General features: G+C 33.6%; 1 protein-coding gene across 3 annotated transcripts in view; it reads left to right on the top strand.

Moving 5' to 3' along the window:
• LOC114127906 (homeobox protein homothorax) overlaps nt 1-12,548 on the top strand; it is a 100,408-nt gene that overhangs the window by 28,542 nt on the left and 59,318 nt on the right. For all 3 annotated transcript variants that reach the window (XM_050208051.1, XM_050208050.1, XM_050208052.1), the window contains exon 7: nt 7,001-7,130. In XM_050208051.1, coding sequence (XP_050064008.1) covers nt 7,001-7,130 — 130 coding nt within the window. The remainder of the gene's footprint in view (nt 1-7,000; nt 7,131-12,548) is intronic.

Genomic DNA, 12,548 nt, shown 5'->3' with positions numbered 1-12,548 from the left:
CGTTCATACGGTTATTTCTTTTTTATTTTCGGTTTTTATTTTATTTTATTTATTTTTTTGGTGCTGCTGGTATATTGAAATCGGTCGTAGGTCGTAGCGCCTTTTTCTCTCCCCTAGCATGCTCACGTATCAAACACATATACACACATACTAGAGTTTATTTATTATTTATCATTGTTGTTGGTTGTTGTTTTCGTTATTTTTGGACCAACATAACACAGCACCGGCGTAGTTTGAAAATCAAACACGCCATTGTTTAGTTTTTGAAAAAACAAAACGTGTTAAATACGTAAGTAAGTGCATAATATACAAGCGTTTGACCAATTTCGAAACTAGTTTCTAACGATTATGGTGCTTCTATCGTCTTAGTCGTTAATTGTTTTATTAAACCTCGTATATATTGTTGAAAACATAATAATTACTGCAGTGTTAGGTAGCGGAGAGCGGCTATATATACCACCACCAGCCAGTACCTATATTACATCGCATTCGTGTGTAGAGTAGCGACGAGACGAGAGGAAAAAAATCCAATGTCACATCAATAAAATGAAGACGTGTAGTCGAGAATTGTTTCAGTTGTTTCGCCGGTAGTCGCACTTCTGCAAAATGTGGTACCATACCACAAGTGAAAAAAATATGTATGAAAAAAAATTCAACAGTTCGCGGACACCACTTACAGAAGAGAACAGTGTGTGTGTATGTGCAGGTAGTATATAGTAGACCGGGTCGTTGAAAAAATGCACAACGCATCGGCAGCAATTAAAAACAATGATGATTCGAAAAACGACGGCGCGCTATATAAGCATGCACAGCTGATGTATTTATATATATCGGTCCTGGTGATAGCTGGTCGCAATGCCGGCGGTGTGATCTATACAACAATGAAGAATGTACAGGAATGCGTTGCTGGCACTGCAGATGTTTGTATATACGGTCGAGATCAATCTCTTATTTGGCGTTTCCCATTATATCGCTCAACTGGTCGATGTATATGTTTTGTGCGTGTGTGCGTGCGTATATACTAATTGAACGATTAAAAGAAGAAAAAAAAATTAACGTATATATAACACGGCCGTGACGCGTCGCGGGTCAGGTGGTTATGCGGTTTTTAATCGATCTTAGATTTCGAACGATTCGAATGTACCGCGCGTACGCGACCGACACGTGATGATGGCGTCTGCGTGCACACATAAAATGTGTAATGCGATTGTACCTGTAGTAATAATAATACAAATGAATCGACGATAAATAATATGCGTTGACAAACGAAAAGAGAGAATAATACAAAGAACGATAATTATTGTTGCTCGAATATAGACAAATTCCGAAATTTATAACACTACACAGTATAGGTAGGTACACCCCGGTAAACAAACAACGATTCGTTATTCCAGATTTTTTTCACGTGTCACACCACTCACCAACCACACGACTGTGTTAATATTATTTACGAGCGTTTAACACAACACTTGCGTGAGCGGCTGTGCGGCGGTGGCGGAGGCTATGCCGTCGAAATATTAATCAACCGCCAGAACGACGCGCGTTATTTGTTCGCGCGCGCGCTCGCTCGGTCGGTCGGTCGGTCCGTGTCTCCGTGTCAATATAGATTGCATCGCCGCAGCAGCTGTGCTAATAATAATACAATATATTTGCCGTTGCCGCGTTACGTCGCGCGCCTGTAAAACGGGCGCAACGAATACATTTAACGCGATGATATTTCTCTCCGCCGCCGATCCGTTTTAATATAGGTACGGTGATTTTTTCGTTTTCGTTTTTCTTTTGAAATTTCCAAATCCAATGCGCGTAGAGTTACCGACAGGTCTAGGATCTGTCGTAGGTGTTTTAAATTATATTTTTCGTTTACCATCCCCTTCGTCTCCGCGGACCGTCTCAAAGTCTTGACTGCAAACGATGGCTTTGTATATAATATGCGTGTTATTGGAACGTGGACATTGACGAAGGAAAAAACAGGGGTCACCATGGCGGTATTACATTATGTGTAGGTACAACATTATTCTGGTGTCAGCCTTCGGGGTCGTGTGCGTTGGCACACACGCAGACACGTGATGGCGAAACAAAACAATATACAGGAAAAAAACGAGAAATATCCCGCCCCGCGAGCTTTTTGGACCACCGAAATGGACGCGTTTTGTTTTGTGCATATATGTATGTATGTATATTATATATATATATTGGCCGTTTTGAAATTACACTGCAGTGGCGTTATTATATGTACGTCGTGCTTTTTTCTCTCTCCACTCACGATATACGTATATATTTGTGTGTGTTTGTGCTAGTGCGCGCGTGTGGGAAAACATTGCTCTCGCGGGGAGGCAGGAAGTAAGCATGTACGTGGCACGCGCGCGCGTGTAGCCAAAGAATTATTTGTATTATTATTTATTTCTGCCGTAGCTGCTGCGCGTCTGCAACGGACGTGTCTGCCTGTGCTCTGCGACTGACAGCGGTGACGGTGGACACGCGCCGGTCGGCCGGCCAACCCTCCGCCCATACCGACTATAACTTCTGTTTATATATATATTATACTAGCGTTTATCGAGGATTTTTATTTATTATTATTATTATTTTTTCCCCGTTGTTTATGACACCCGCGTGATATTGTATTTCACTCGGTAATATTTAGGTTAGTCGTGATTACTATTATTATAATTATTATTCATCCCTTGCAAACAATAGAGAATATCTAAATTTAAGTTGCACTATACCATATCCATTTTCAATAATATGCTATTCAATTATATATTTAATGTTTTCTTTTTGGTTTTTCTGGAGTATATTATATATTATATAAAATCTGCGTTGTCACCGCCGAGAACATATTATTGTGTTGTTTATTCGGCTATATTAAAAAAAGAACACATGTGTAGACAATATTATAATTTATTTAGTCAAATCCCGGTGCACGAAGAATAAATAGTGAAAGACAGCAGGGTTGGAAACAGGAAAAAAACCAACAACAACATAAAGTTACATAGCGAGTACATGACGTGTTTATCAAACTATTAGGCAGCACCCCTTTAGCTCTCTGTTTCGATTACGCATCACGGACTGAGTGAATTTTACTACTGCGGATATTAAATAATTCATATACTTGGCACGCAAAAAAGATATAAAAAAGCACTAGCTGCAAAAGAAATCGGAAAAAAGAAAAGAAGAAACGATAGCGGTTTTGTACATACTATATATTATATACGTACACACAACGCTTCGAGTGTCAATCATTAATTTGGCAAGAGCAAACACCGTAGTGTAAAAAACAGAATACCGAACGACCATGAAAAATGTATACTGCAACTACGCGACCACGACGAAGATATGTCTAGTTAGGAGCGAACGGCACACAGCAGACCACCGAACTCATAAAATTTTCATAAGTAGCAGTTGCAATACCCGTGAGACCTATGTATGTGTACCGTAGAATTGAGTTGTCAAAGTGTACAGATACGAAGTATAAAACAGGGTAGAAGATGAGTAAAACATGATTGTGTTCTATAACACTCGCCGTTCTTATTATTTTTTCATCTCAGTAATTTTGATAAGAAGTGTCTATATATACAACGCATAGACACCTACATCTTTTGTTATTTCTTTAGTGTTAGTTGATGGTATTATTAAAAAATATATACATGTATACTTATTTTATATAGGTAATTACACCTATTTTAATTATACAATTAAAATTAAATAAAAATGATAAAACATAAATAATTGTTCTATGCATTCGAGTATGAATAACCTCGACAGTATACTTAGGTTGTTTTAAGGTAGTAGAAATGTGAGTGATTAGGCTGAGCGACTTTTAGAATTCACTTAACGTGGTGAATATTAAAAAAATAACTGACAATTTTCTCTTTATAGTACATATCGTAAGTGGGTAATCTGGTGTTATATGACTGTGGCTCTATTCGATTATGAATTATTGCAATTTTTTTGTATTATTGCTTCCTGAAAAGCATTGAAATTAACGCTAGGTTCATTTCGCCTTGAACAGTAGAAGTAATAAGAATCGGGACAATAATACCTTCAATGACACCGGACAATTCAGCAAATTTGTGGGCCAATATATTTTTGAATAATTTATGTTTTAACGTAATTTACTTAGAGCTCTTTGTAAATACTAATTATTTCCATTTATGGAAATGAGAGTAATAGCAAAGAACATATACATATATAGTCGTATAATTTTTATGCAAACACAATATGACCATAAAATGTATTTATAATTTTAAACTACGTCCATAATTTGCATATTTATATTAGCTTTGAAAGTATACTATAATAAAGTAAAGGAAATTCAATTAAACATTTAAATGCTGTTTATTCATCTGGGCCGTTGCTTATTTTTAAACCGGTTGTCTCCTTATAAAATACGAATTTCATACATTATAAATTATAATAAAATTGCTGTGGTAGTTGGTCTAGCTCAGACAAAAGTGGTTTATGGAATAATAAAAAAAATAAAAAATATGGATACGAAAAAAACTAACAATGGTCTCAGTGAACCGACAACTCGCACAAAGACAATAGCATATACGTAGTATATATAAAATGAAATATGTTTTTACAGTTCCTGTCGTCAATCGAAAATAATATAATCGCGGTTTTTTCTTTTTAATATATCATATTATTTGCCTAAAGCGCGTATGTGTGGGAGGGTTTATGAAAAGACCGGAAGCAGAGTCTACGCTGTTGGTACGGGATAGACCCTTTCGTTTTTCACAATCCTCTGCCACCATCGTCCTATATGAAATGAAAAAATAAAACAATTCTCGTCGTTGGTACGGTAGTGGCAGTTATAGCAAATTCATTCTTTCTACATAATAATACTTAAATTATACCGGAAGTAAATACACACCTGGGAATTCGTTTAGTCTAACCCTTTAAAATGTCCGGTAATCTACTTGTATATGACATAATATGTGTGTGTGTGATTGTGTGTGTGTAGGTGTGTGTGTGTGTGTGAAAGAGAGAGAGAGAGAGAGAGAGAGAGAGAAAGAGAACGAGAGAGATAGTTAGCAAGAAAAATATATGTATGGTTCTCGTTATTTCTGAAAAAAAACATGTATATATTTGGCGGAATGTAACGGAAACACAGTCGGCGTTACAAGAAATTACTACGGTTCGTGGGTGTGCTGAACACCCCGCGTGTTAAAAATCTATCGACATGTGTGCACATTGCTGTTTCCGCCTTTACGGTATATCGCCATCCCTCCTCTCTCCCTCATTCACAGTCTTTACTTCACGTCATACCGTAAAGTGCCAAGAAGAACACGCAATCGTCGTCACTTCTATCCACTTGTGTTGCTATCATAGTATATAGTAAATAATATTATAAATACATAATTATATATACATGCGCGTATACCGATAGAATTTAATCACTTGTAATGTTGCGTATATGTAGGTATAATATTATTTATTTTAAAGAATGTATAATTGGACACGCTTATACGCCTCGGAGGCGGCATTGGTTTTAGTAAGCACGCGAAATCGATCTGAGATTATTACAAAAAATAAGTGTAAGTAAGATGATAATACCTATGTAATAATCATAATGATGAAATCTCCCAAAGTTTAACACTCATATGTGAATAATAGATACTAAAATATTAATATTTATTATTATTGATATCTATTTAATTGGTGGTTATTAATAAATAATATTGCAGAAACCGTATTATTTGCATATATATCTTCATTATATTTATTTAATAACTATATTAATGAAATAATTGACTTGGTTCATATAAAAATAACAGTATTGTTTAGGTTTATAATAATCGTTGAAGCTAGTTATTATTTTTTTTCATTCACGCCTACGTATAATCTGGTACACCTAATATAACGACACAGATCATGACTACACGCAAAATCCATTATAATATGTTACTTAAAAATACTAACCGAAGAAAACCGGATTTCGTATCATTTTTCTTGAAATACGTAGCTATATGTACATATTATGTACTGATTATATATACTGGTATAATCTGTATAGAAAAACAAAAATTACATAAATATGTTGTCGTCATACCGAGTTATCAAAAAATAACATATAAAAAATGTAAAAAGTAAAAAAGGATATCCCTACATTATAGCAGTAGCGAGGTATATGGATGGATTTTTGTTTTATCTGTGTACTCAGTAAATAATAATAAAACAAAAAAAACAAAAATCATTATTTATTTTACGACGATTGCTTTAGGTGTTATAATACCTTTTCCCCTACGTTTCATTTGTATAGTAGTCAGTCGTTAGTCAACAATAAACACTCATACATATTATAACAAATATTTAACTGCGATAAGATAATAAATTATGTTACAATATATATACAGTAAAAAATATTATTTATTATAATTTAAATACAATTACCATGTTCATTATATTTTTATTATTTTTTTGGTTGAAGAGGAAAGAGGAAGTTAGTTCTAATTTGGTTTATCTTATAATTTACTATATAATCTTATATTATAGTGACACTAACGATTATTAATATTTAATCAAATAATAATAATAAAAAAATATATATATGAAGAATTATTGACATTTTAGGGTCACTAGGACATCGTGCGTTTGTAAGAGAGGGTAGGAGAATATTATCCCTTAGAGGATGGTATTCCCTACAACGATGAGGAAACATTACGAAATGTAGTAAGGGAAGCAGAAAAAGGTTACATTTGGGGCGGCAGTTGCAGCAGTAGTAGTACTATCATACGATTAAGTAGTAAAAGTATAGGAAGAAGGAAAGATCGTCGTATTTGATCCCATGGGAAACCGTGAAACTAAATATTATATTGCAACGGTGGCGGTTTTTGTATACATTTGTTAGTGGTTTTCTTCCTTGAAAAACATATTACTCCATTACACGGTTAAAATTTGTCTCGGATATAACTATTGATTATTTATACTTTTCAATGAACTCGCACGTAATATTACAAAGACATGTTCTTTAACGCACAAACTAATTGATTTATTTCAGAGACCACCTTCGTCTTCATTATCGTATGGTGGACACGGGAATGATGACCGATCTCCTGGTTCGGGAGGCACTCCTGGGCCGATGTCACAACAACCGGGCTCTCAGCAAAGTCTCGACCACGGCGATCCTGGTAAGTGACAAACACTTAATTTGTATTATTATTTTTTTTCTACGGTTAGAAATATCACTTAACAGAAATACAAATAACATTTAAGGCGCCACTGTAGCGTTGTTCTCGTCCCGTATCTAGGGAGTTTTTGAACCCCTACGAAACGTTATTGTATAGTAACATGTTTACCTACGCATGTATGTCACTTGAGCCTGGACACATACGTTGTTCAAGTGCCATCATCTTGAGTGTTTGTCCTGCGTGTGTCCTTGTTGTTATTATATGGATGGGGACAATCCCTACAACCAGAATATTATCATATACTATTATTACTGTTTATTTCGATAATCGTCAACGATTAAATCTTAGACATTGATGTTATTTTTATGTCAGCTGTCATCGCGATGCTCTTTTTGTGATGTATTATGATGATATTGAGATACTAAGAGATAATAATATTACAATACATAAGCTAAACAGATTAACTAGAAGATGGTGTCGATAAAATGCATTATGACTATGTTTTGAAATATAAAAATTATAATTAATATAATTTATTTTAAGTATGTATAATTGTTATACTTCAAAACATTATTTTTAATTTCTAATTAACGATTACGAAATATGAAGATTGAATATTATGATATTGTTTATGTGGTTTGGTGTAACAGTGCTTATTTTTTAATTAATATTTTAACCGTAGTTAATTAATTAGAATTATAAAAAAATAGTATATTTTGGACTATATTGGACTATAAACTAAATGCAGTTTTAAATGTTGAAAAACTATGAAATACATACTTCAATCATATCATTTATACCTACATAAAATATAAATAAAAATTCATAAATAATTGTTATTTAAATTCATGCACAATAATTTTAGAGATTACATATAGTTCTAAATTATACTTTTAATTTCTCACAAGTTTAATTTAGGAAGTTAGAAATATAACACACAAAACAGATTGTTTTTATTATATAATATAAAAATAAATAAAATATTATTAATTTATATTTTTAATTAAAAATATATATATTTGTACTTCAGACGTTATAAGTTCTCGGAAAGATAAACAATAAATTAAAATAGCAATCGTATAATATTGTTTGGTATTTAAATACATTTTGTTTTATGTTAAGAAGTTGAGCATTCAGCCGTTTAATACGTTCCGACACATCACCGTTGAAATACCAACAATTCCAGTTCTACTGTCTACCTAAAAGCAGAAAAGCGTAAAATAATTTCGATGTAATATTAAAGGTTTAACTTAAACTCATCTTAGTGGCTGTTTTTAACAGGGACAAGGGGTGGTTTTGAGAGTATTTCACATGTTGCTGCTTGATATTGGTAGAAAAGGAGGAAGGTGGTGGAAACTTTTAGACGCCGCAGTGGGAAAACAAACTTTCCCATCTTCTTAAAAGGTTTTCTCTTTACTCGCTTTGCAGTTGGGATGCTGTCTTAATACTAGTATTGCCGCCAGTTTATGGCGACGGTGGAAGTAACAGGAGTGACGCCTTCATAATTTCAAGTTTTGTCTTCGTTGTGCATATATATAGGATTTGGTGTAATACTGAAAAATAATTTTATCGTGACAAACTTTAATATCACGAATTTTTTCTTCTCTTTCCGATTTAAAATGTTGTACACTTATATGCATATAGTGGTGTGCAACAATGGAAATTGTAACTATATCTCAGTAGTTTTTGAACGTGGTTAAAAAGCTCGATGTATAACATTAGTTATTTCTTTACATCATTTGCGTCAATAAAAGATATACATAATGTAATTTTTTCGGCGAATTTGGTTTGTTAAAGTTTCATATTTTTAATGCTTATAAGTTATAACTGCTTTTGTGCACGAAAAATATATAGTTATAAGTAATAACAAAAAAAAATATTTATATTATAATGATATTCGCAACAGCAGTAGTATGATGTTGGCCTTTTTTCTTTATTTACTGATAAGTATTTTTAGTACGCAGCCACCCCTGTCACTTGTCTCCCATGGGATTAAATGAGAATACTAGGCGGCGACGGCGGTGGTGGTGGTCTGGCCACGTGAGATCAAGGATGGGTGGGTGGAAAATAACCACCACGTTTTTCTTGAAATTTGTGATCTAATTACTTTCACCTCCCCCTAAAGTCACTAAGTCTTATCACACATTTTTTGCTTTCTAAAGGGGAAAAATAATGTTTCGCTTGAGCTTATTTCGTCGGTCTTCCGTTTTTTTCGTTTTATTATTGTCGTTTTATTCCTCCTCTATCAACATCTTTCCTTCGCCGTCAAATGTTCCCCTTGGGATGCGATTTCAGAATGAAAAACAGCGGGGATATGACACCTTTTATTCTTTATACTGATTATAATATATTTCGAGACGAAAACCTTTATAACACAACATTAAAACAAATATTAAACGATAATATGAATGAGTAGGGAGATCGATGTTACTAAAATAAAATATTTTTTAAACATAATATTATATTATTATATACATAAAAATATTTTATAAAAGTATTGTATATTATTAAATTTAAAAATATTTCCAGGTTGAAAAGTATAAAAACTACGTTTCTCTAAATGGAACTCTATATAATATATTGTACCTACCGGTTTGAATATTATATTATATTATTCTTAATGATATATAAGGCTATCTGACAATGCAATGGCTCCACTATTATATTATATTGTATGAAAGGAACATTTTTACCTAGTGCAGGAGACCCTATTGTTATGACGTGTATTCATTAGAAAGAGACGCGCATATAACAACACATACACACACATATATATACACACGAATACTGCTGCACATACGACATATACAAGCATATATGAACATAAGGCGAATGTATAGATATAGAGGTAGAGTTGCTTGCTTACCTTTCGACAAAAATGTCTTGCCTTTTGTTATTATTTTGTATACCTGCCTCTGCACATTTTTAATATAATATATTATTTAATGCCATTATATGACTATAATACTATTCCGGCGCTTTTCCCTATTTTTTCCAAGGTTTATATTAAAAATCGCTAGTAAAATATGGTTTGGGTATTTATTATTACAACGCGACGGTACTCGTATCATATCAAAATTCGTCAATAAATTCATTATACACCAGTTTGTACTAAACAAGTTCTTATATTATTTTTCTTGTACTTATATACCTATTATAATAACAAAAACAAAAGGATTCAGATGGTTCTTTTTATTTTAAGTACTTAAAGTTTTACCCCTTTTTCTGTTCATTGTTCTTCATTTTATCACCGTTGTTTTTGTCAAACCAAAATGATGCATGTAAACAAAACATTAATCTAAAAACAAAGATAATTATTGTCATTATTTTTTTTATGGATGAATGGATGATTCTATTAAAATGCGATAATAAATAAAACAAATATCTACCTATCATGCTATTTTGTAACAAGAAAAATATTTAATCATTATTTTTTATTCCAGTATTTGAATTAGCTATTAAATTTTTATCATTTTATTGTAACAAATCTTAATTCAAAAACAAAATATTTTTGTTTGGTTTTATTTATTGTATGTACTTATGTTATACTATACATATTATATTATACATTGATTGTACTCGCGTAAGCTTTACCATGGAATTTCAATCTTTTCATGCAGAATATTATTCAACAATAATAACTGCTCTTTAGTTAGTGTTATACATATATATATCCTTAAACACAATCGTGATGATGATGATGGGCGCTTAAATGATGATGCAGCAGCTACGACTATTTTGTGTGTGTGTATGTGTGTGTTTGTGGAATGACCCCGAGGCGACGCGGCCATTTTTGTTGTGTGGCTGGCTTGTGCGTGCGTATGTGTGTGTATGTGTGTGTGTATAAGCTTGTCGTGAGCACAGCTGGCTGGCTGTGAGATAATCTACCGCCTATTGTTTCTGATTATTATTAGTTTAAATAAAATTAATAATTTTATTTCTTCTCGGTTTCTTGGTTTATTCTGTCTAGAAAAAAAATTAAATGGGATTGAATCAGTTATAATAATGATATAATGATAAGTATAATAATATTAGAATCACATGAAATGCATCCCTTGCGTTGTAAATGTAATTTTTAGACGTATCAAATGTCGAGGGGAGAAAATAAACGATAAAAAAAGGTGGTACCGTTGTTTGGCCAAAGAATTTATTTTTTGGTCGAATTACTTTTCAAACGGTCTTGCACCGAAAGAGAACTGTATGCCGAACAACGACTATATAGGGGACAAAAAGGTTTTTGTGTGCGCGATGCTCACAATTCGTACGCACGCACATGCACATACAAACAACGAACGTTTCTCTATAGTTCTTTTTGTACAAGCATCTCCGACACAACGAACGCGATCGTTTGGGTCGATGTAAAGAAGAAATTCTGAAAAAAAAATTTTTCCTACCACAACAATTACATTATGTATAAATAACCAGCAGTCATCTTCGTTGTGTGTCCGACACAAAGTATTTAGTGACGTATAAAAATGCACGGGTCGTGCGCCACAGAGTATAATAATAATAATAATAATAATAAATGCGGCACTGCTGGTCTCTCTTTCTCTCTGCATGACGGTATAGATACATGACGCGGTGCACGTCGATGCCGGGGCCGGTGGTGTTCGTTGCCAAACTCGATGGGGGGCTCCAATAACATGAAACAGCGGGACGCACATGGGCACATAGTCGACCGATTAAACCGTTGGTTCGGGGAAAATATATATTATATTATATTTATCATGCATATATGCTGAGGTATATGTATATATATATACATGTTAAAAAAAAGTGTAAATAAACCACCCAGGCAGGCAGGCAGGTAGGAATAAGCGACGGTGACTGTGGCTGATGCTGATCCTGGTGCAGATCAGTGGGGTACTTTAACAAAAGTCACGTCGTCTTCTTTTCTCCTTCTAAAATATAATAATAACAATAATGGTAATAATATTTATGCGACTGCTATACATACGACAGGGTCGTCGTCGGAAAAACGTCGTAAAAACGATTCACTTATAAATTTGATAGCCGCAGTGGTGTATTTCGCGGGGCAAAGGGTGGCGACATTTACCACTGCCTTTTTAGAATTCAGCGTGCGCGCGACAAACTATAATCTTACGGGTGTGCTCTTCGGGGATTATATTCGTTAACCCCGGTAGTGAACGTTGAAATTATTATACATAAATTGAAACGCTATTTAATAATTGTATACGCTCAAAGCCGTCGCTGCCATCGCCGTCGACTACATTGTTTTAAAGTTTCTGACACAGATTTTAAACGTAACATTAGCATGCAAAATTAAACGCTATAGTATGTTCAATTTTAACGAGTTTTTATTTCACTTCTAACATTTGACTGATTGCTAATAATCATTATACTTTTTTTCATTTTTTCCTCTAGCTATATTTTACAAAAGTTTTATACGCTTAAATA

This window comes from Aphis gossypii, chromosome X (genome assembly GCF_020184175.1).
Source record: "Aphis gossypii isolate Hap1 chromosome X, ASM2018417v2, whole genome shotgun sequence".
Taxonomy (NCBI): Eukaryota; Metazoa; Arthropoda; class Insecta; order Hemiptera; family Aphididae; genus Aphis; species Aphis gossypii.
Note: the sequence above shows the minus strand (reverse complement) of the source record. Positions and strands in the feature narration are given on the sequence as shown.